The 26,869-nt window shown below is 37.8% G+C and overlaps 1 protein-coding gene across 1 annotated transcript in view; it reads right to left on the reverse strand.

The window, feature by feature from the left end:
- vipr1a (vasoactive intestinal peptide receptor 1a) overlaps positions 1-20,258 on the reverse strand; it is a 32,261-nt gene extending 12,003 nt beyond the window's left edge. The window contains exons 1-4 of the mRNA XM_079875772.1: positions 19,812-20,258; positions 17,464-17,551; positions 11,829-11,933; positions 2,122-2,228 (exon numbers count right to left, since the gene is read on the reverse strand). Coding sequence (XP_079731898.1) covers positions 2,122-2,228; positions 11,829-11,933; positions 17,464-17,551; positions 19,812-19,865 — 354 coding nt within the window. The 5' untranslated portion in view covers positions 19,866-20,258. The remainder of the gene's footprint in view (positions 1-2,121; positions 2,229-11,828; positions 11,934-17,463; positions 17,552-19,811) is intronic.
- Positions 20,259-26,869: the final 6,611 nt, after the last annotated feature.

Consider the following 26,869-nt stretch of genomic DNA (forward strand, 5'->3'; position numbering starts at 1 on the left):
ATTTATTATTACTATGTCCTCACAGACGCGTTTCGGCCTAAGCCATCATCAGTGTGTGATGATGGCTTAGGCCGAAACGCGTCTGTGAGGACATAGTAATAATAAATGTATGAAAATAGAACCTGAGAGTGCGGTTTTTCATCTTTACTTTTGATAAACGTTTTTTATTACTCGCACCCATAAATTATTTTGCGAGTTGAGCGCGCCTGCTCTTAATGCTATTCAAATCAACAATGGACTTTAAAAAATACAACCGATGGACCGAAGACGGAGTTCAGGCTTTATTAAGCTTATATATGGAGGATGATATCCAATGCGAACTGGAAAGTCGACCGCACTCCTATGTCACTGGACTAATTTGCCTAATCTTCACGGTACTTCAGACCACGATGGAAACGCAGACAATAACAGGTCTGGGGGAAAAAAAAGTTCCTGGGACAAATTGTTCTGGGTAATTTTGGTGGAAACACGGCTATTCATTGAGTGAGTCATTGAATCATTTACCCAACCGATTCAAACACAAATTAAATCAGCAATGAAGCCCCACTACTGTCAGTCTCAGCCTCAGACCACCCACGGACCGCTGGCTGAACGTCAGATGCATATGGCACACTTAACTGAAAACACTTCAGGATTTTCGAAGTCGTCATCTGATTGGTTGAATTCTACAAGATATCCGGGAGACGTGTGTTGCGTTATTTAGCGGTCCGCCTGGAAACAAAGATGCCGTGAGGCCGAACCCTCTCATTTAAGAAGAACGCCGTTGTGTTTACAACTGTGATAATAAACGCTTATCAGGATCAACTAAACGCTGGATGTGAAGTATGTAAAGTTCGCGGCATATACTCTTTAAAATAAGTCCAGGAGTTTTACACACTAGGCCTATTATTGTAGGGAAGTCGACATTACATTTTCACACCCCTAAACATGACGTAGAACAAAACAAACTGTGATTGGTTGCTTTACATGTCAGTCAGACGACATCTGGGTAGTCCTTGGTCATTAAAAAATGTGCTATGGAGTCCAGACCTGAGAAGTTACTCAATTTTATTTTTTGGTCTGAATATCAGCAAGGCTTTTACAGCAAGGATATAAGGGAATAACAGCACGCTCTATGTGTTAATACTTTCAGGTACTGCAAGCTGAGGTTAAAGAGTCTTAACCTTTGGGCACCTACCATACATTGTATTAATTGATTTATTGCAGCCAGCAGCCATATCACCTTGTAGCCCAAGACTGGTTTCCCACTGAAGCTAAGCAGGATTGAGGCTGGTCAGTGCCTGGATGGGAGACCTCCTGGGAAAACTAGGTTGCTGCTGGAAGAGGTGTTAGTGGGGCCAGCAGGGGGTGGTCACCCTGTGGTCTGTGTGGGTCCTAACGCCCCAGTAAAGTGATGGGGACACTATATTGTCAAAGAGCACCATCCTTCGGATGAGACGTTAAACCGAGGTCCTGACTCTCTGTGGTCATTAAAAATCCCAGGATGTCCTTCAGAAAAAGAGTAGGGATGTAACCCCGGCATCCTGGCCAAATTTGCCCATTGGCCTCTGTCCATCATGGCCTCCTAATCATCCCCATATATACATATATACATATATATATATATATATATATATATATATATACACTAATTGGCTTCATCACTCTGTCTCCTCTCCACCAATAAGCTGGTGTGTGGTGGGCGTTCTGGTGCAATATGGTTGCTGTCGCATCATCCAGGTGGATGATGCACATTGGTGGAGGTTGAGGAGATTCCTCCTTCCATATAAAAAAGCGCTATATAAATGTAACAAATTATTAGTATTATTATTATTTTAGATTTAATAGTGAACTCGATTGATGTTGAAGCCATAGTCTTGTGGGCAGCGTTCTGACTATATGTCTGCAACAGCACTTCAGGCGACCAAACTCGTGGTCCTTTCCCGATCCTGTGCCCCTCTCACCTCCTGACCTCTTTTTGACTGTCCTATCCAACAAAGGCAAACATGCCTAACAATATAACTTAAAAAAAGAAAACTTGATTGATTGCGTATTTGGTACCTGTGAAAATGTATGTAGTTACTGTTTAAAACACACTGGATGCCAATCAAAACAATAAAGAAAAAAAGCAATCATACGCACCATGTTTCCATCCTCTGTGATATTTGTGTCGTAGCCACAGTTGAATGCAAGGACAACTGGGTTTATTTCTGTCCAGCCATAGGCAGTACAGCTCTTTGAAATGTTTCCTGAAAATGGCAAAATGGCGGTGAATACGTTAAACTAGAAGATTCAATCACAGCTTAATTCCTCCATGTAATCACTGCTACTCAGTCACACTTAAAACGCATAGCCAAAAATGAGCTGACCGATTACTGCAAAACAAGCAAAGGAAATGAGCACTTCATGGATCTCAAGCGGCCAGTGAATTAATCAACAGGAAATTACTTACATCTACATGCACTGGAAAACTTGGAACATATCTTCTTTTTTTTTTATGTTGCAACACAAATTTTATGATCTTTGAATTTTATGAGCAAACTTTAATGGAATTATCTGACATTTTTTGGAACAGTTTTCCTTGCAATTTGGAGAAGCAAATTTCAGCAACTGATCACTGTGCTAAATGTTAATTGGCTTGAGAATCCTCTCAGGCCTGGAGGACTTCAAACTGAATGGAGCTGATTTGTGAAGTAAAGAGTACACAAGCTCATCATCAGATAATCACGCTCTGCAAAGTGGAGGAGTGTAGTCCTGTCGTTCTTATCTCTGCCTGAAATACCAGCTGGAAAATCCTTTTACTTACTGGACACATTACATCACGCTTATCAAATTCATGACCTTTCTGCCATAGACTTGAGGCCAGGTTTTTTGAGGGTTGATGTCACAACAGAAGATGAATGGAAAGGAATGGAATTTTAAAAAACAGCACCTCCTAAAATATTAGCAGTATTACGAGGAAAGGATTGTAAATTTGCCTCTGACTATTAAAATGTCATACAGATATCTCACTCTGCATTTGGAAATATTTAGTTTTCTATCAAATAAATAAATGAAAAACAATAAAATAAAATAAAAGTTGAATGTACTGTTTGTCACTGGTTGTATTTTAATCTAACAAATTTCCCAGGGGAAAATTTGGCTCACAATTAGAGAGATTAGTCATGAATAAAACATCAACTTCTTCACCCCTGAAAATGTTACTCTCATTTGTAGGAACCTTGTCATCCTTGGGGAAAATTAGGGCATCAAAGAAGGTAGGCATAAACCTTTAGAGAACACATCAGGCTCCACTTGTGAACAGAGAAACATATGTATACAGGGTTTCATGTGAATCCACTGCGCATTAATTATAACAGAATCTTTGTAACGAAATGTCATACAATCAGCTAGCTAAAAAAGCCTTTAATGAGTAGCATTTTCTCCATGCAAAGCGTCCACAATTAACTGACAGATTTTGACCACCCCATTCTGCCTGTTCACCAAGCCTTTAAACATGTTAACATGAACAGAGAAGCTGTTTTCTATTTCTGAAGTTAAACAGCAGCCCCACATCCAATTAAAATGGCTCTGTGGGAACCAAGAGGGGGGAAAAAAATTTTTTTGGAGCGTTTGATATGCATTTGGCAAGTTGTAGCGGTGATCATCTCCCTCAGATGGGACAGCTTGGAAACCTCATTATCAGTCTGCCAGCAGTATGTGTAGCTGATGATGTTATACCCCTGCGAGCGAAAATCTACATTTAGACAAAGTGAGGATTGGGGACATTCACAGTGCCTGCAACAGAATTACATAAAATATGAGCTATTTTATAGTGATAACTAATAAACAGATTATAGTCAACTCATATCAGCATCCAGAGCTCGCAAAATCCTTCGATGACTCCATTTTTTATTCATGTCCATGACAAAAGAACTGTAATTCAGTATGTTTTTCCTAAATGACAATCTCCTCATCAAAATACATGTGCATTAAAAACGCATAAGACATTGTCTGTGTAATCTTAAGCAATGGGGCTAGACCGAGGCAGATAAGCTACTGCTGCTAGAGTCTGGGTTTGTTTTCAATGAGGGATTGTCAGAAGAATGCTTTCATCATCCCGAAAGACAAGACAATGAGGATTATCAGTGCCATGTATGAAGATGTGGACCGAACATGGGAGCTAATCAACCTGCTGTTATGTTATTTCAGAGCGTGCCTTTGAAGAGATCGTCTGCCTCGAAGCACGCAGCAGAAACACACGCTGGGCCTCAGAGGAGGCCTCAGATTTAAGCTCGCTCCTGTCAGAATTTATACAAGATTCATTGCCAGCCTGAAGGGAGAGGATGGGGGTTCTGGTAAAGTTTTGGTCCTTGTGCAAGTGTTGACAGTAGCGTGACTTGTATAAACATGAATCCGACTGGGCTTTTGATAAAGCTCTTTGAGCAAAGTGTTATTACAGCAGCTTTCTGCATTGAAGGTGGGTGTTTAGGTGTGTCCTCTTTCAAATGCAAGCTACTTGATGTATTATTATGACAGCGGCTCCAAAAGTGGAACTAGTGTGAGAAGTCGTAAGAATGTGGGTAATTAAAGAATATTCTGTGTTCAATACAAGCTAAGCTCAATCCAACAGAATTTGTGGCATGCCTCCAAAAATAATGGTCACATTGATGTACTTACAACTTACAACTTTCCGGAAAAGTTCGCTCCAGCTGGTAAACACCTTCGAGATTGGTCCGAGGTGATGATATAATACGTAGGCTCCACCTTCTTTGACGTGGTAATCTTCTCCAGTTCATTGCATTCCAGTTCAAAACATGAACACACTGGAGAGCCGCTTTATAGTAGAAAATTAAGTTGTATTTCTAATTGAAAGGGACGCTGATACTGTTTTTTTTTTTTTTTTTTTTTAAGTTCAATACTGTTTAAGGTCAATACTGTCAAAACTGCTTGCTTTAAAGCAATACATTGTATAAAGTATTTTATAAACATGACGTGACTTGACTGGAGTACCGAATTTCAGAGCTTGTGCAAACATGCCCTCATCGCTATGACGCTTTCTTAGCAGCTGTTTTCTCACTGCTGTCATTTTTGTTGTGTGTTGAATGGAAAGTGTGCATCACATACTTACATATTCATCTAAACAGGATGTTCGGTAACAGTATACCTGCTGGGCACGCATTTCAGATTTTTTTTTTACCCCTAAGCAAAGAACGAAAAGGAACTTCGCGAGTATATTAGGGCCTTTATAGTCTTGTGTTATCAAGATGCCAAAGTTGTTTTTAATTTAAGTAAATTTCAACACAAATAGTTAACACAAATAGTGTTAATGTCTAAATAACTTTTATTTATATTAATGTATTTAAATTTTACGACTTTTAATATTATTGTTATCTAAAATTATTAGAAATAATTTTTGGCAATTGAAATAAAGCAGAAATATAAGATGCAATATTAGATGAAAAACTACAACTTAAAATTTTGAAAGTTGAAAAAGTATAGTAAATACTAAAAATTCTCAAATTAACACTGAAGAGTTCAGATGCAAAGGCCTCTAAGTGCCATCTGAAATTTCATTCATTATTTTTTATCTTTTTTATCAAGCTCGTATATTTAAGTTCAGTAATTTCACTTAAATGACAATTAATAGGTAATTTTCATTGCCATTTAAGTGAAATTACTGAACTTAAATATACGAGCTGGATAAAAATGATCATTCTAGAAGAAAATTTCAGACGCCACTTAGAGGCTTTTGCATCTGAACTCTTCAACTGAGCTAAAAATGATTTAAAGATATACAGAAATATATAAAAAACATTAACCTATAATGACATACACTCACCTAAAGGATTATTAGGAACACCATACTAATACTGTGTTTGACCCCCTTTCACCTTCAGAACTGCCTTAATTCTATGTGGCATTGATTCAACAAGGTGCTGAAAGCATTCTTTAGAAATGTTGGCCCATATTGATAGGATAGCATCTTGCAGTTGATGGAGATTTGTGGGATGCACATCCAGGGCACGAAGCTCCCGTTCCACCACATCCCAAAGATGCTCTATTGGGTTGAGATCTGGTGACTGTGGGGGCCATTTTAGTACAGTGAACTCATTGTCATGTTCAAGAAACCAATTTGAAATGATTCGAGCTTTGTGACATGGTGCATTATGCTGCTGGAAGTAGCCATCAGAGGATGGGTACATGGTGGTCATAAAGGGATGGACATGGTCAGAAACAATGCTCAGGTAGGCCGTGGCATTTAAAAGATGCCCAATTGGCACTAAGGGGCCTAAAGTGTGCCAAGAAAACATCCCCCACACCATTACACCACCACCACCAGCCTGCACAGTGGTAACAAGGCATGATGGATCCATGTTCTCATTCTGTTTACGCCAAATTCTGACTCTACCATCTGAATGTCTCAACAGAAATCGAGACTCATCAGACCAGGCAACATTTTTCCAGTTTTCAACTGTCCAATTTTGGTGAGCTTGTGCAAATTGTAGCCTCTTTTTCCTATTTGTAGTGGAGATGAGTGGTACCCGGTGGGATCTTCTGCTGTTGTAGCCCATCCGCCTCAAGGTTGTGCGTGTTGTGGCTTCACAAATGCTTTGCTGCATACCTCGGTTGTAACGAGTGGTTATTTCAGTAAAAGTTGCTCTTCTATCAGCTTGAATCAGTCGGCCCATTCTCCTCTGACCTCTAGCATCAACAAGGCATTTTCGCCCACAGGACTGCCGCATACTGGATGTTTTTCCCTTTTCACACCATTCTTTGTAAACCCTAGAAATGGTTGTGCGTGAAAATCCCAGTAACTGAGCAGATTGTGAAATACTCAGACCGGCCCGTCTGGCACCATCAACCATGCCACGCTCAAAATTGCTTAAATCACCTTTCTTTCCCATTCTGACATTCAGTTTGGAGTTCAGGAGATTGTCTTGACCAGGACCACACCCCTAAATGCATTGAAGCAACTGCCATGTGATTGGTTGATTAGATAATTGCATTAATGAGAAATTGAACAGGTGTTCCTAATAATCCTTTAGGTGAGTGTATAATAAAAAAAAAATTAAACTAAAGAGACAAATGGAAATATAGTTTTGTAGAAATCAACATTAGGGCACACATTCTTGATTGAGCTATACTGAACCATGAACTTTGTGTTTACCTTTGCTTGCAAGCATGTAAAGTAACGTAGAACAGCTCTGGTTTGGTAAACTTTACTTCCTGAACATTTATATGAGGTGTGATCATGAGGTCATTGCCCTATTGATAGTATGTTTGACTGAAGCATGAAAGTGAATGCTGAGTTATGAGCAAAGAAACCACTCTGAAAAGTTGAGAAGATTAATGACTGAATGTTTGCTGTAAAGCTCCTGGGTAAAAAGTTCACATGTGTTAGGACACTAGAAGCTCCACCCTCCATAAATTTATGACATGTCCCTGGATCTGTGTGCTGCCAAGTTTCGTAACGCTTGTTTTCCTTTCCATGCTCCTATAAAAATGAATTGCCTTTTGATTTGACCATAACACAAGACCTGGTAGATTCTTTTGAATCTGTAATCTGATACTACAACTGGACAGATTGAGCTTCAAGAAAGGAATTTTACTTCTGCTGGATAATATAGGAACAGCTGGCAAACTGGAATTGAGATTTAATCTTCAGGCTTGATTACACAAAGCATCAGTGCTATTAGGAAAGAGCCATAAACAAATATTTCTACACACACAACAGTCCCAAATGGCTACATTTATGCAATTATACACTTAAAAATGTCTGAAATTGTCTACAGAACATTTTTTTTCCTGAATTGAACTGCTTAAGATTCTAAGGTTTTGTTGTTGTTGTCGTCGTTGTTTTGTGGATTTATAAAGTCAGTTCTCCATAAATTCACACTTATTTAGCTTGATAGGTGTTAGTGCTATATTTCTCTATAAAATAAATGCCACTTGGGTCAAAATTTTGTTATATAATAGAAATAGATTCAAGTGAAATAGATAAAAAAAAAAAAAAAAATCAAAAATCAAACCCACAGTCAGTTCTACACAATACAGAAAGCTTTGATAGATAAAAATGTGTATGATTCATTTTGAGGCCATTAAATGAAGTGAATAGATTGAACTGGCTTTCCAAAAGCAATCCAATCCAACTTATGGTTGCATAAATTTCGCATAGTTCCACTGAAATGAGCGTAATCGTAACAAATAGTGCAGAGTAAACTCTAGTGTGTACTGTAGGCACCCTAATAAAACAATTATATCTAATAATATTATCAATATTTACAGCTGAATATCTTTTAAAGACTCTTTCTGGGCAATAAACACTGAGCATTTCTGGGAAATCGGTGCTAAGGAAAACAAACGTTTCCTTTGATTGGTCCAGAAAGCCTCAATCTGTTTGCTATAAATTAATGAGGATTTTTGCGTCCACTGGGTCCGTGCATGTCCTTTGTTCTTCCCTCTGGTTCATAAATTGTTCCATCAACATGTTATATATGTCTCGGTCTCCCCTAAAATCCAGCTCAACATTCCCAGTCAGTTAGTTATCACTCCCCATCACATGATCATCAATTCGGCCAGCCCCCAAACTAATATCCAGGTCTTTTCCCATTCACATCTGGCCTGTATCACAGCTCACCAAAGGCTATCTCCTGCATGAACTCCACAAGATAAATCCACTGCATTTCACCCTGTACCATCTAAATCCCTCAATCCATGTTTGGGATTTCTTCCAAAAAGCACTCTCTCAGAGCACTCAGAGTTTCACAGGAAAGGCATGCCCCTTTCAGCAAGACGGAGATATGACCTGGAAGCTATTAGAAATGTGTAAACAGTTCATAGGATGAAATCAGGGTCGTAAATCAAAGCTGAAATTGTGACAGAAAGCGCAAATGAGTAGAAGAACATTCACTTAAATTCTATATCATCTATACGGGGGTCCAAAAAGATAAAAACACATAGACACTTTCTATAGAAAAGAAAGGCGTCACAGATACATCTTCAACATACGACAAGCCTTTGTAAGAGCTCGGCCAAAAGTGCTGTATTTTTATAGATGTGTCATTACAGAAATGGCCCCTACATTAGAACTGCATGGATGTCACAGCTGCTTTTAAAGTAATATCACTTTGAAAAACGTATTGATCCACACAGTAATTTTCCTTTACAATTTCATGATTACTGAGCAACCCACTCTCAAGAAATATTGGCAAACTTAACTGCCATAGACTCCTCAGTTCCTCTGGACATTACATTTCAACTTCATTTCAACATGACTCCTTTTACTCCTCTGTGTGCTTGAGAGGGAAAAGGAAAATTTAAGAGCCAGGGTCAAATCAAAATAAAGATTATTGCTGAAAATATGAAACGAAGGCCATTAACTTTATGACAAAAGGCGTTTTTTTTTAATTCCCCAGACCGTTACAAACACTAAAATAAATTAAGGTAAGGTTTTGCTTGAATGACGTCTGGCATGATATGAGTGCTAATGTTTAAACCTGTCCATCAAAGGACAGTATGATTGACAGGTCTATTGGACAGTCTATAGAAAAGACAAGTCAGCAGCGATCTATGAATGCAAGCTATTAAAATTATGCTGAAAGCAGTTTAGTTATTAGCCAGTCAGCAACGAGTACACAAGTCAAGGACTCTAAAGGACATTCACTCATAGCAACATATAGATACTTTGCAGTCACGTGATATCTGGCGGGCAACAAACGCGGTTAGTGCATCCAATCGCACAACAACAATCTGGCATGTCGTGTACACCTCAAAACACCAACTTTTGTATATTAAAACTGGCAACGTCCTGGCAAGATCCTTGATTAGTTTACTGGTTTTCGTTGCTAGAGAACAGCCAGTACAACTGACGTCACGTGCAAAGTATCAATATATACTCTTAAAAATAAAGATTCCAAAAGGGGGTTTTCATGGCGATACCATAGAAGAACCATTTTGGTTCCCCAAAGAACCTTTCACTGTTCTTAAAAGAACCATTTTTCTTAGAGTGGACTCAGTGGAGATTCATTTTAATGAATCTTTAAAGAATCTTTTCTACTATAAAGAACCTTTTGTACAATGGAAAGGTTTCATGGATGTTAAAGGTTCTTTATGGAAACATTGATGCCAAGGAAGAACCTTATTTTAAAGAGTGGAATGAAACATCCACATAAATCGGCGGTTCAGAATGTATCATGTTGCCTTTCTAAATAATCCCATACTTTTTGTCAAGTATAAATCATCAGGTCAAATATACACTACAGTTAAAAAATTGGGGTCGATTTTAAAATGTTTTTATGAGAAATCTATTATGCTCACCAAGGCTTCAAACATATAGTAAAAAAAATAATATAGTGAAATATGAATACAATTTCATAATAATAATCATTAATAATAATAATAATTTTCTATTTTAATATATTTTAAAATGTAATTTATTTCTGTGATGGCAAAGCTGAATTTTCAGCAGCCATTGCATCCTTCAGAAATCATTCTAATATGCTGATTTGCTGCTCAAGAAACATTTCCAATTATCAATGTTGAAAACAGTTGAGTTGCTTAATATTTTTTGTGGAAACCGTGACATTTTTTATTTCTTTTGATGAATATAAAGTTCAAAAGAACAGTGTTTATTTAAAATATTACATTAAAACACCCTTTTATAAAAGACAATGATATTGTCATGTCTGCTTCTTGGTATCCATAAAAACACAGCTACCTTGATTTCATGTTGTGTTGCTAAATACACAGCTAATCCTGATTATCCTAACGCAACCACAAAAGGCTTAATGGTATTAAAAGTTAGCTATGGCTTTCCTTGTTTGAATAAATTACAGTAGTCATGAATTCTCAGCAAATAATTGCCCACCAGGCTCTCCCCAGAGAAAGTCACATGATTACAGTTTGTGTGTAAATATTGCTGCTAAACTACAACAGCAGGTCCCAATAACAGAGACAATCTTTCTCTTGTCTCCAGAGCTATCGAAGACTAATCAGAAGAACTTTGGCATAGTCTTTAAATAATGTGATATTGGTTATGATGCTAATTCAGTCATAAACTCTGAAAATAAGTCTCTAAAGAGGTTGCAGCACTACTAGTGACTTTAAAGCAACGCCAAAGCACTTTTCCTCTTCGGTCCCCCTACAGGTTGGAAGCGGAATTGTCCATTACCGCTGTCGTAAATAATTTAGCCTACCGCAGCCTACCGTCGCACGCACGCTATTTGTTTATCCAGCACCGGCTTTGGAAATAACGATGTCCACAGAAAAGGTAGAGTATGTTGCATGATTTTATGTAGCCTCCTTCAGCTCTCGCCAACGAGTGTAAGCTGGTCCAATGTTCACTCTAGTTCAAGCTCTTATGCTCCCGTTTTCTTTTCTTCGCCTCCTCCGACATCATACCCTTCCTTTTATTTGCAGACTCCGTCATGATGACAATTCAAAAGCTACCTGGCTGCTAGGTATCTTCCATTTATATGTACCTGCCGAGTACGCTCCACCCAGAGCCTTGCTCCACCTATCGGCTATTGCAACGCTTGCCGTAAAGCAAGTCAAATTTGTAGTTTCTTATGTCTCTCTAACAACAGATCCGCTACCCGATCTGGCAAACTTGCATAGTGCGGTTATAGCCGATTGAGGGCCGCAAAGCGAATGCAGAAGTGCCGTTCACCCTGTTACGAGTTGATGAACCACTGAAACGATTTTGGAAACATTATTTTAAGGTACAAAAGAATCTTTGGTGTTGCTTTAAAAGACGTTATCAAGAATGATAAGAAATAGAATAATGTTGAAAACACAAGGAGAAAGACAGGAGGTTTATTGAAAAACATTTTGCATCTCTATATTTATTGGAAAAGATATTGACATACCTCTCTGATCACTGACATGGCTGAAGTAATTTGGACAGGGGATGGTGACCAGCTCTCCAATCCTGGCTGATGGCCAACACGCTATATCCCATTCACCTGTGCAACCTGACCACAGAAATGAAGAAAAACTAATTAGGGGATGGAAACTGACAAAATGCTGCCACCTAATCAAGATTTAATTGGTGATAGGATCTAGATTGTCTCTTTAATTGGTCAATAGAATCCTGTACAATTATTATGGTTCTTGACAATTTAAAGTCACAATGTAACGTAAGTAGCAACAGATCTTTTCTTTCATGTTGTATTGTACTTAAAAAATGAATTGTGGGGAATTAGTTGGCTCAATATATCCATCGGTTGTTGATTAAATGGAGAAAAATCTGAAAGCAAGTTTTAAGTTGATTGTAAGAAAGTGACTAAATGATTAAAGAAGTCCGGCATATGTCACCAGTCTGTAATTTCGAATTATCGAATTATGTCAAAACAAATTTTAATATAAAAACATATGCATGGATGAATCATTCACAATAAGATCAATAATATGCATTATACCATTTGATTTGCTGAACTGGATTAATTCCATATTTAATTCTTCGCTCTGAGAATCAAATAATTTTAAAATCCAACTGATATCAGACTTTTATAACAGACTGGGCTACATGATAAAGAGAAACCAATCAAACACAATGCCATGGGAGTGAGCTTTATCAAAGTACATCTCACAGTCTGAGAAAACAATTTGCATATTGGTCTAAGATATATTACTCAAGGGAGATTTGTGATTGAGATTTACATCACAGGACACACAAATGACAACACACAACTTTGACACACTAGCCACAATCAGACCTCAGTTTCATACAACTAGCTTTTGTAATTACTTTGTCCATTAAGAACAAAATCAATATGAGATTAGGCAGGAATAGGCAGCGTTTCTGTTTGATGAGGTACATGCCCAATAGTCAAGCACTGAAGCTCTTGGTGAAGTCCACAAACTAAGACACCAGCAAGTTTAATTTACTAGCTTTTTCACACACACAAATGTATTGAATCACACCACTGCTCTGAAACAACCTCTGATTAAATCATGCAGATAATGACAGTGAGACCACCTAATGTTGTGAAGATCGCACCGCACAGAATGATATTTCTGCCTAATTAGCATACCTTTGTTACCTCTTCTAAAACCTGATAAGTTATGACCCAGACAAGCAAATACAAAACTGTAAATGATTCTAGTAATTAAGGTGCTCTAATATGTGATGTGTTATTAGAATTTGCAATTAAATGTGTTATCATGGGTTCATTTGTGGTTATTGTCCTCCTTGCCAGTAATGAACAGTCAGGATAAAACTTGATCTCACTAGTGACCTTTTTTCATGTTTTTCCATTATCACAGCAGAATCAGACTTTAATATTGAGGTGAAAAAAGGCGCAATTCATATAATTTCAGTGATTTTTAGCAGACAAAAAAGCATCATTGGAAAAGGCTCTACAGGGCTTTAAGGGACTTAAAGGGTTAGTTCACACAAAAATGAAAATTCTGTCATTCATCACTCACCCTCATGTCGCTCCAAACCCGTAAGACCTTCATTTATCTTCGGAACACAAATGAAGATATTTTTGAATAAATCCGAGAGCTTTCTGACCCCCTTATAGACTACAATGTAATCACTACTTTCAATGCCCAGAAAGGTAGTAAATACATTGCTGAAATAGTCATGTGACTACAGTGGTTCAACCTTAATGTTATGAAGCAATGAGAATACTTTTTGTGTGCAAAAAAAACAAAAATAACAACTTTTTTCAACAATCTCTTCTCTGCCGTGTCAGTCTTTTCACAAAGTAAACACAGTGCAGCGTGTCCTGGTTCTATGTCAGTACATCGGCTCAGTATTGGCCGGCTCCTGTGTCAGAATCACACACATGCGTTGCGATGCCCACGTGAACAGAGTTAGAGACTGACACAAAAGAAAATAAATTCTTAAGTGTTTTATAAATAAAGTCTTTTTTTTGGTGGCACACAAAAAGTATTCTCGTCGCTTCATAAAGTTAAGGTTGAACCACTGTAGTCACATGGACTATTTTAACAATGTCTTTACTACCTTTCTGGGCCTTGAAAGTGGTAACGTTACCGCCTTGGAGGGTCAGAAAGCTCTTGGATTTCATCAAAAATATCTTAATTTGTGTTCCGAAGATGAACAAAGGTCTTACAGGTTTGGAACGTCATGAGGGTGAGTAATTAATACCAGAATTACATTTTTTTTGTGAACTAACCCTTTAATAACATGGAATGTGACAGCATGTGAATCTGGACTGAACTGAATTCTGTGGGTACCACATGGATTTGCTCTCTGAACAAAGTCTAAGATCTAATCAGTGATGGAAAAATAATGCATAAAAACTGATTTTGTTAACCGCAAGCGAAACCAACCTGCTGAGGTTTACAAAAGCCCTATTCAGACGGGACTAGTTTAACATGGAGAGGTGGGGTAAAGTAATTATTACCAGAGCTTCTCTGTGATTTTAGTCCCGTCCGAATGTGCCATCTCAGTAATCATTACAGACAATGTCAGTAAAGATTACGGCGACTTTTACCTGCAGTAAAAAGGTCTGGAAAAATTACCTCAGGTAGTACTAATCCTTTGCGAATAGACCCGCTGTAAATATGTACGTAAATATTTCGTCATTTCCTGTTTAAAAGTAGTTTTCCGCGGTTTTTCAAGTATGGAGACTCTTGAAAAAGCATTCAGTTGCGTTCTAGACGCTGGGACAAGTCTGTGGCAAAACTCAAGTGTTTTCCATATTCCATTCAGATCAGAAAGAAGATCGAAAGCACTTGTTAGAGCCACGAAACATCTTTTAGCGTTGGGTAAGTGCCTTTTACCAACACAATCCAATCTGAAGTTAATTAATACATCCTTCGACCGGACATAACTGTTTTATATATATAAATAGGTTGATAGGTTGCGCACGTGATATCAGGAAGCAGCGTAATACACACATGGCGACAGGAGGGTGACGACGATGCGCAAATCGAGTTACCCCTCCCACTTCTGCTAGCTTTACTGAGATATCTTATCCCGTACGAATTGGCCATTAATATTACAGACGTCCTGTGGTAAAATTACATCTACCCTTGTAAAGTTAATCCCATCCGAACAGGGCTTAAGCTACTGCTCTGAAACAACCTCTGATTAAATCATGCAGATAATGACAGTGAAACCACATAATGTTGTGAAGATCGCACTGCACAGAATGACATTTCTGCCTAATTAGCCAGCATACCTTTGTAATCTCTTCTAAAACCTGAAAAGTTAACCCAGACAAGCAAATACAAAACAACAATTATCTAGCCAATGTCTAGAGTAGAAGTTTGAGCTGACTGCAGTTTGTGGGAAGATGTGAGGGAAAAAAATATTGACACTTTTGCAGAAATGCAGATAAGCAGCAGAGCAAATTTTTTTTTTGCACACTAGCCATTTAATCAGATCTTAACACACTTAAAATGTTGCTCTAGCAGTATTAGGCCAACCTCATATTCCACTTTTTTTTTAACGCTGCTTTATGTTTGCAGGAGTTATGCTGCTATTTCTAGTTGATGAACATTGATGAACAAGTGATCACATTAAAAAGCAGAGACCTTTAGCATTACAATCACAAAACTTACTGGTACACTGTAAAAAATATTTGTAGTTTTTATAGAAAATGACGGTAAAAATGCTACAGTAAAACACTTAATTTGTTAACTGGTTTACCATTGCATTACAGTGAGGAAAATAAGTATTTGAACACCCTGCTATTTTGCAAGTTCTCCCACTTGGAAATCATGGAGGGGTCTGAAATTGTCATCTTAGGTGCATGTCCACTGTGAGAGACATAATCTAAAAAAAAAAAAATCCAGAAATCACAATATATGATTTTTAAACTATTTATTTGTATGATACAGCTGCAAATAAGTATTTGAACACCTATCTATCAGCTAGAATTCTGACCCTCAAAGACCTGTTAGTCTGCCTTAAAATGTCCACCTCCACTCCATTTATTTTCCTAAATTAGATGCACCTGTTTGAGGTCGTTAGCTGCATAAAGACACCTGTCCACCCCATACAATCAGTAAGAATCCAACTACTAACATGGCCAAGACCAAAGAGCTGTCCAAAGACACTAGAGACAAAATTGTACACCTCCACAAGGCTGGAACGGGGAAATTGCCAAGCAGCTTGGTGAAAAAAGGTCCACTGTTGGAGCAATCATTAGAAAATGGAAGAAGCTAAACATGACTGTCAATCTCCCTCGGACTGGGGCTCCATGCAAGATCTCACCTCGTGGGGTCTCAATGATCCTAAGAAAGGTGAGAAATCAGCCCAGAACTACACGGGAGGAGCTGGTCAATGACCTGAAAAGAGCTGGGACCACCGTTTCCAAGGTTACTGTTGGTAATACACTAAGACGTCATGGTTTGAAATCATGCATGGCACGGAAGGTTCCCCTGCTTAAACCAGCACTGTCAATGCCCGTCTTAAGTTTGCCAATGACCATTTGGATGATCCAGAGGAGTCATGGGAGAAAGTCATGTGGTCAGATGAGACCAAAATAGAACTTTTTGGTCATAATTCCACTAAATGTGTTTGGAGGAAGAAGAATGATGAGTACCATCCCAAGAACACCATCCCTACTGTGAAGCATGGGGGTGGTAGCATCATGCTTTGGGGGTGTTTTCTGCACATGGGACAGGGCGACTGCACTGTATTAAGGAGAGGATGACTGGGGCCATGTATTGCGAGATTTTGGGGAACAACCTCCTTCCCTCAGTTAGAGCATTGAAGATGGGTCGAGGCTGGGTCTTCCAACATGACAATGACCCGAAGCACACAGCCAGGATAACCAAGGAGTGGCTCCGTAAGAAGCATATCAAGGTTCTGGCGTGGCCTAGCCAGTCTCCAGACCTAAACCCAATAGAGAATCTTTGGAGGGAGCTCAAACTCCGTGTTTCTCAGCGACAGCCCAGAAACCTGACTGATCTAGAGAAGATCTGTGTGGAGGAGTGGGCCAAAATCCCTCCTGCAGTGTGTGCAAACCTGGTGAAAAACTACAGGAAACGTTTGACCTCTGTAATTGCAAACAAGGGCTACTGTACCAAATATTAACATTGATTTTCTCAGGTGTTCAAATACTTATTTGCAGCTGTATCATACAAATAAATAGTTAAAAAATCATACATTGTGATTTCTGGATTTTTTTTTTTTAGATTATGTCTCTCACAGTAGACATGCACCTATGATGACAATTTCAGACCCCTCCATGATTTCTAAGTGGGAGAACTTGCAAAATAGCAGGGTGTTCAAATACTTATTTTCCTCACTGTATATGTAATTTTGCAAGTAAAAACTATGAATTACCATATAAATTATGGTGAGAAAAAGTAAAATGACTTTCCCAGAAGTCCTTGTGTGACACATCACATATTATTATGTTTCATTCAGTAATGTACATTAGGGCATTTTATGTTTATAGCATTATTTGAGTGTTGCCCTGATGGTGTTTTGTCTTTTTGTGTATGACCTTGTGCAGAAATCACACTGTCTTTACATGCATACATTGTCATACAGTGAAGGATATGCAGTGTACATACCTGACGTGATATTTTCCAGCTTGGACAAACACTCCCTTTTCTCCGCTTCCAGCTCCCACATGACCTCACACATCTGGACAGACAGCATCTGTACAAGATTCTGACATGAGGTATGTTTTCTTGCAATAAAATATATATACATTTTTGAAGTTACAAAAAATACTACATCACATTTCAGAATAGCATCAGACCTTTGATCACATTACAAGCTGAACATAATTACTGTTTGAAGAGAATGAAGTGAACTGGTTGCACATGTGACACTGCCTCTCTCTCTTTTCCTGAGTGTCATGCAGATTTGATGAAGAGTATGACAATTCATGTTGTTCCTTCCATTTTACATAGCAATTTAACAAGTAAGTACCTGAGCTATGCTGAGCTCTTAATAATGTCTCCTTTCACCTCTGTCGTTCCCTAAAGAACTAACCTCGACATCTATATGGTGGAAAAATGTACAACATAAATTATTTGTCTTAAATATGTGTCTCTGCAGCTGTATCCAATTTTCCTTAAAAATGTAGGCTGTATTATAAGAATATGCTCTCATGGATTCCTCCATAAAGCACCGAAAGACAGTGAGATTTATGGCAGGTACTCTGGCAGATGAGGCCATTGAGAGGTGGCATCAATAAAAACTTCACTGTAGAGCTATGGTTACTCCCAAACCAGTATGCTTACAGAAAGTATGACCATCTGGGACAAATGTTACTCCAGTGTACCTAACTGGTCAGTATGTGTGATCAACAGCAGTGTTTTGCCCATCAAAAAGACTCAAAAGTGCCTTCATCAACACCGGACCAGAAGCGTGTCCCTTTTAACTCATATTTTGCTGAATATCATTTAGTATAATGATTAATATTATTACATCATTTCTGAACAAAAAAAGATCTATATAGGCTAGGTGAAACGTACTCATCAACGTACTCAGCACATAAAATGTTATCCACACAAATTTTTAGCTAGCATATATTAAGCCCTATTTTATTGTTTCTTTCTGTTAACAAAGCAGAATCTAAATCTTTTCACATACTGACAGATCTACTGGACTGATCCTGCCATTCAATCTTTATCTTTTTCAATTAAACCAGGTGAAAACGAGCGTTCACAATATTTAACTATGTGCAAAGCAAACAATAGCATATACTGTACTGCGTGGGGTGACATGAAGTGAATTCAGTGGCACAGAGCTGTGCAGAGACCTGAGTCACTACTGTCTGCAGTGAGGAAGGAGCTTATCAAGGACAGGACACACGGATGAACAGAGAAGAAAATGAGAGTTGTTACCATGGCATCACAATATAAGAAAACCATTCGATTTCACAATTTCAAATAGCATGATCAACAATATGACAACCTCTTTAGATGGTGAACATGCTGTATAGAGGAATCTTCCCATAGTAACTCTTCTACTGCAAATGCATGCTGTTTTCACTATACCAGTATCAGTCGGGAACACTAAACCTGAAGGATTTAAAAATAAATACTGATAGGCAACTGATTTCCCTGGTTAACCTGCATAAATGATAAGATTTATAACATTAGCAGCACAAAAAAGTGACATGTGATGTGTCATGAATGATGTAAAGCATTAACATTTCAGCACCTTTTATAAAATGTTACTTAAAATGTAAAACCTAAGGAAATGCTTTATTCAATAAACAATAAACTCTAGATTTATTTTGATGGAAATCTGACATCCACACTTGCAACTGCCAACAAAAGATGCTGTCTTTTTAAACGATTGGGCTAAATGACACTGCAAACTCCACACTTGAACAAGATCTGATTAGCATTCACCTAAATCAGCTTTAATGATAATATCTTTGAATGGCCAATGCTTTATCAATATATCAGAGAAAGTTTCAGTTTAAGTGAAGTTCTCTTATCCAGACAAGTATGTCCTGTCAGCCTAGTTTTTATCTTAAATTGGATTAATTTCTGACGGATAATACAGTAAAATTCTAATTGATTGCGTTCCATCGCTGCTAGCAGAAAAGTCAATGTAATACAATGAGTCTCATGAAACGTAGGCAAGTTAAATTCCGTTTCGAAATTCTGCTGTATATGAGAGGAAACGCACAGCAGCTGCTTTGAGACAGAAGAGCAACAGTTTGAGGCTCATTTATTTAAATATTTGTCAGGAAGATTTATTCAAATCAACGTGGCCTTCAAATTTGAAACGCAAACATTCTTCAATGAAAAAAGAAGAATGAAAAAGCATCCAAACTATCTATAAATCCATGGACCTGACACATTTGTTTGAGGTGTTAAAAGTAGGCTATATTGCTTTTCTTTCGTCGATGACTAATTACGTGGGAAACCGAAAGAAATTAAGTGTTGATACTCACAGGTCCGAATGAGCAGGCTATGAATAACATAAGCATTCGTTTAGATATATCCATTTCAGCCGTTTAAGCAGTTGACTGAGAGCGCTTGACAAAGGTATCGATGCACAGAGACAAGTTGACGGCAGAAAAGTAACTGACAAAGAATCCGAAGCGTCAGCCAACTACGCGCTGCGCGCGCGGGCGCTCCGGTGCGCGTGGGTTCACCAGTAGTACTACGCCGCGAGACCTGTCCATGTTTCTCCTTAATCCAAAAAACACTTCATTCATAAACGACTCTGGAAGGATGCGAAGCCATTCACAACTGGCGTTTGCATAAACCACGTAGACAAATGACACGCGTAAGATGGACTGTAAAAATCCAAGGTAGTCGTTCCACGTCCTAAACCCTCACTTCCAAAGTAGGTGTGTGTGTGTGTGTGTGTGTGTAGTCTATAGCAGCACACCCCCGAATAAAAGCGCTGAATGACTCATTCTCTGTCTTAACCTGTACGCACAGCAGCTTCTGCGCTCTTTAATTTAGTGCGCAGATTTTGTTCTCCTGTAAACTGTCACCCAATGCGCATCTTTTGCTATTTTTTCTCTTAAATTAAAACTAAAACAGAGCTCTGAACAATTCAACTTCCATTTATCACAGCTTCTGATTTCTACTGCTTCCCATTGAACAGCAACTGTTCTATTAAATTATTTTCATGTCATATGCAAGACAATAATGTAAACTGACACGCCAATGTAAATATGTGAGCCCTTGCCATCCCAAGTTGCCAATAATCACCAATAACTCACTGGTGGAAGTGCCTCGGGAATCTAAATGTAAATGCCTTCATGGAAATTTCTTTCATTGGTGGAGAAATGTAGAGTTAATCAAAAGCAGATATGTATGCATATGTGCTTGAAGCACGAAATCATTCATTTTGAAAGCATAATGGAGAGTCTAATAGCCTATAGATTAGCCAACACACATGAGCTCTTATTGTTGTTTTTGAAAGAACCTGCCAGAAGAACAAGAGAAGTGAATGTAACCTACTCAATTCAAGGAAATGTGTGTGAAATGGTGGACATGCCCTAAAAAACTGATATTCCTTTTAATTTGTCAGGGTTCACATACTCTCAGCTCACTGATCTTTCAAAAAAAAAACTATAGTCTACATACTATACATTCCTTCAGATTTACTGCTCATTTGGATGCATTGACTTTATGACATGCTGCGCCAGCACACAGAATTGCACCCTTCATCAATACTAACAATATAGCAAAGAATTTATACAACTGGAAAAAGACAAAAGTCAACAATTTATGCAAAACATGTGTGCAACATTTTCTGTTATTTATTTGTTGCTATTTAGTAGCTAAAACAAAAGGTCAACCATGCATTAAATGACTTTTCCGTACACTCCAGCATAATATTGGCCAAAAGATCTGTGATTACAAATACGCACATGAAACAATTAAGCAAAAACATCATGCATTTAATTTTTGTGTAATTGTATCCTGTTTTTTTTTTTTTGTTTTTTTGTTTTTTGTTGAATGTGCTTTTAACTCTTGTGAAATTGAATCCTGGTGTTTTGTTGTGTTTTGTTTGGATGAGTCACAGAACGCAGATCTGAGGAATGCCATAAAATCCTACTAACCATGGAATAAAACAGCTGAAATGTAAGACAGTGCCATATATGACCTCAAAAGTGTTAGTAAAATCTAAAGCCTAAAGTTCTTCTTCGTCAAAAATGACCAATAATTTGACAGACAGTTTAACTGATTTCCTAAACTACTGTGTGTCATCAACTTCCCTAAACAACAATGTGTCATAAACTTACTTGGCAATGCCTGACCTTTACAAATACATCAGAATCTTAACACATAAGTTTATCTTATATTAGCAGTAGTCTTTTTGTGCTGCCAGTCTAAAGAAAGAAATATGCCTTCACATGTGGAATGGATGAGCTGAAACCATCTTTGCTTTTGGCTGTGGCTCTGTGATGGAGAAGGAATATAACACTCCTTATCTCAAGCCTAATCTATCATTACCTTCTGGACTCTATCCTTCCTTAAGCCCACATCCTGTTCAAATCTAGAGGTGTGTCTCAATTTGCGTATTTGTGCACTATTCTACCCCATTTTGTAGTATAAATAGTGTGAGTGTGTTCACACTGAAAATTCCAAAAAGAAAGAGTGCACTCTAAATACCTGGATGATGCACTAAAAAACAGTGTGGAATGTTGGACACTTCATGGACTCAACCGTCACAGCTTTCCTTATACATAGCAGAGGGGGGAGGCTATCAGACTCTGATGCTGGATGGCAAAATAACATTATACTATGAATTTTATGAATTAAGTGCTTGTTTATGAGACGGGCGGTGCCGTGTAAATGTGCAAGGCCTGTCTGAATTGGAACAAACCCTTACTATCAACAAGCAGTCTCATAAATTACACACAGAGGCAACAATGAGTTTAAACTTTGAGAATTATACTTGTCATGTCCTGTCAGTTTAGATACTGTGAATAAAGTGGTGGAAATACTGATATTGATGAAAAATAGTACACAACAAATGTAGAAAAGTATCAACCAAGCCACAAGATGAACATTGCAATAATATTGTAGTAAAATTAATATTCAAGTCCTCCGATGTCACAATCAATAACTAAACAATAGTAATAACAACTTGAAACAATAGAGTGCAATTCTGCGATGTGATAAAAGAGGCATGGTTTCAGTCAGGAATAGGGTCTTGGCATGGACGACAGCTAATATTAGGAAATATCGCACCTGGGTGGCTCAATTGACCAATGAGAATCGAGTATTCCAGAGAGCAGAGTAAAAAAAAAAAAAAAATGCCATTTGATTGTCGCGTCACACTTCATTCAGAGTGGAGCTATAGTTTATTAAACATCATTTATAAATTCATAGTTAGTTTATATCCTCATTGTTATTGGTCGAAACGGAAATAACTAGGCCTATGTTTTGTATATTCAATCACACCCAAAAATCAACATAGGAACAATGACTGTCTTATACCTAAGTGGTTTATTAGCTGAGACTTTTGGTCACAGCTATTAATATTAAAGTCGACATGAAATGTAAGTTGCAACAGTCTTTTCTTCCCTATTGTGACGTACTGTATAAGTGAAACGGCTGCACAAACAAGAAAAAAATGTCTTGTCTTAGTTTTGTCCATCAGGAATTTATTGGACGGTTTGCTACAGCTGTGATGTCATGTGAGTGACACCTTCCCGCCAGTAAACACTGGGAAGATATTTTGATTAAAGATTTAATTAAATTAAAGATGTGCACGAATAACTTATTTTGAATAAATACTGCAATATTCCTTTAAAAAATGAAATGTCAATTTGGATTTCACGGTGACCTTAAAATAGGGCACATGAAAACTCTAGATTACAATACGATTATATTCTTCTTTAGTGTAAGTTTGCTACAAATTCTTATAGGCTAACAATTAAACATTGTTCAAGCCTCATCACATTAAAATCAGCATACACTGTAAACCCGAATAAGTTGGCAAAACTCAAAAAAATGTAAAACTTAGCAAGCTTTAACAAGCTATTTTGCTAATATACTAATTTGTTATCATGTTAACAATAGTATGTTATACAGTAGCACTTGCTGTGTGAGTACAGCAATATAAAGGTTTTATTTGCTCTCAAATCAAGCTGCATGCACTACTTGTCACCATGATGGTAACTAAAACCAACAATAATTAGCATAACAAAACATTAATCACTACTAAATCTCCCACTTAACATTAATCTTGCACAAAAAACAACAACATTATATTACACTTAATTTTATCAGCAAAGCATGCTGGGAAATAGACATCCCAGCCATTTCAGTTAAACTTAAGTTCGTCTAAATTAAAATAAATAATTTCATAAAACTCAAAACAATGAAACAGTTCAGTTTACTTAAAATATATCAGTTCTGTGAACTTGAAAGAAAAATAAAGTGCTAAATACTCATAAAAGTTAATGTGACTGACCTCCTTAGTTTAATTTAAGTTGGTCCTACTCAAACCAATTAATTATTTTGAGCGTTAGGGTTTACAGCTACAACAATAATATATATGACGTATATTCCAAAGCCAATATTCTAAACTAAGTAAAATAATATTATTTTAAAGAATAATCTGCCACCAAAAATGTTTACTTCTTCAAAGAGAAGAGTCACTCCTATACACTCATATTTTATTAATCTTAAAGCTGTTTGTGCCTCCAATAAAAAATACCCACTAGGCAAGGTAAAACGACAGAAGTGCAGAAGTATAAGCAAATTAAATCAAAGTGGTTTGATGCTTTGGGCAGAAAAGGGAGTAGGCTATAGTAATTCATCAGCGTTTGGTCAAATCAATTCTCCAAATGTAATAGGGTCAATGACAGACACAGAGGTGAACCTGTTGACTCAGTTTACCCTCTGGCAATTGAGCATGAAACCTGGTTAGAGATTAGTTTGCACATTAATCCCCCTTACCTGGAAGGAACGAGAAGCAATGGTGGTTTTGGAAATAATTTATGGCTTTTTTTTTCCTTGAGAGAGAAAAACTGTACTGCTGAAGACTTATTAGCAATACAGGTAATTCTTAATTTGTTTGCTCCTGTTTTTGCACAAAAAGAACTGTGTGAATGTTTATAGTGGACTAGCCTACCTACTGAACATTTGTATTGTAATGCAGAGATTTGTGTGTTTGGCTTCAGTGTTAATTAAACAAAAAAATACCAAACGTTAAACCTGCTGTTTGAATACCAGAGACTCTGCACAAGTTGTGGCCTGCGCAAGGAATCGCGTGCCAGTGTACTTTGGGAAAATTCACAACCTGTCTCAAAAAAGAATATCCAACTGATTAAAATGATTTAATGATTCACAAGAGAAAAAAAAAGATTGGTATTTTCACTGCAATGAGCCAGACACTTCATAATAGGCTACTATCTGCAGCTGTTCCTTATTTGAGTGTATTACCAAGTGAAATGCCTGAATGTTAAATACATTGGACAAATTGATTCTATTGATTGAAACCTGAATCCTCTGTGATACTACGCATGTGGAGGCTTTTAAATGAATGGGAATTACAATGATGTGACATTTTGAACATGTAAACAAATCAGTTGTTAGTATGGATTGCAAAACAGCTTCTCTAATGGTTGACATAAGTCCTTAGTCAGGTTAGACGCCATATTGAATTTAACAGGGATCATGAAAACAAGGCTGTGAGAAACCGGGCATGCTTTTAAAAGTTGAGTTGTGAAAATTATGTGATCTAAGACCTTTGAACAGTTATAAAGGTCCTATCACGTCATTTTCACAACTTTGTCATCTTTTTTTGTCATCTGAAAGTTTTTTTCTGAAAGACGTTTCGTCAGCTGAACAACTGGTGTGTTGTTAAAGAACAGTACAATCCATTAAAGGATCGCTGCCTCGTTCTCAATCCTGCCAAAAATTAAATAAGGCGCTATAATAACTAAGGTTTTTTTTTCACAGAATAGATTATATTATATAATCTATTCTGTGAAAAAAAAACCTTAGTCTGTACATGATCAAACTGAAATGTGTCTGTGGTGACATATTGCTTCCAGGCCGAGACAGAGGTCTTGACCAACATGATCTCTCTGTAGAGTCTAATCTCAGAGACTCAGAGGGCCTTAAAGGGGTCATGAACTGGCTTGTCTGAGGTCAATTTATGACGTTCGCTTGGTTTTTACATTCAAAAACATCAAAATGAATAAGTAATAGGCTATTTTCTACCCTGGTTTTGAGCCTAGCTCCTGAAACATTCGGTTTTTATGGCCGTGCCGCATTTAAAGGGATAGTTCACTTTGAAATAAAATTTTGGTATGTTTTAGCTTACCTCAAGGGCATTCAAGATGTAGGTGTCTTTTTTTCCGCAGTAGTTTCAATTTTGATATTTTTAGGTCAAACCGATCTTGTCTGACAGTCATATCATGCAGGTCTATGGTCACGGTCTCAAAGAGCATGCACAGAGTCCAAAATAAAACAATTCCCCATCGTCCAAATTAAACAATTCCCCATTGTAAGTACACATTGATGGCCTAAGACACGAAACGAGCGGTTTGTGTGAGAAAACGAACAGTATTTATATCGTTTTTACCTCTTATACACAGCCACGTCCAAGTGATCTGAGGGTGCGCGCGCATCCTGGTGTGTGACGTGTACGCAGACTGGTACATAGATATATATACTAGATGTCGCATTGTCTACGGCAGTTCATTGGAACGAATGTCTTTAATGCGACATCTAGTGTATATATATCTATGCACCAGTCTGCGTACACGTCACACACCAGGATGCGCGCGCACCCTCAGATCACTTGGACGTGGCTGTGTATAAGCAAGGTTATTTTCGTAAACGAAAACTGAAACTAAGACTAAAACTATTGGTCAAAAAACATTTTCGTAAACTGAAATAAAATTAGAAATTCATAATAAATGAAAAACTAAAACTAAACGAAACTAACAACAGTTACTGAAAAACTAACTGAAATAAAATAATTATTAGCAAAAATAAATAATCGTTTTCATATTTAATAAGCTCTTTACTTTGGTGGAAAGTCTGACCTGTGGCTGTTTAGGGAAATGCCTGTAAACGGCGCTTCACACGCGTGAAGTTGCTGAGGCGATTAACCGCTGTCCTGTGACGCGCTCAATGAAGGACCAGCGAACATATCGCTAGTCCTAAGCGGCTGTTCATAAAGGATGCGTCTGTGGCAGTGGAATGGGAAATAATAACTCAAGGTAATGAGACGCAAGTTGAGCTTCTTTTAACTTGTGTGTAACACGCGCGCGCACACACACACACACACACACACACACTAACCCGACCCCTAAAACGACCCATCACACACACACACACAGACACTTACCCGACCCCTAAACTGACCCATCACACACACACACACAGACACTAACCCGACCCCTAAACTGACCCATAACACACACACACACACACACACACACACTAACCCGACCCCTAAACCGACCCATCACACACACACACAGACACTAACCCGACCCCTAAACCGACCCATCACACACAT

Source organism: Squalius cephalus, assembly GCF_949319135.1.
Source record: "Squalius cephalus genome assembly, chromosome: 7".
Taxonomy (NCBI): domain Eukaryota; kingdom Metazoa; phylum Chordata; class Actinopteri; order Cypriniformes; family Leuciscidae; genus Squalius; species Squalius cephalus.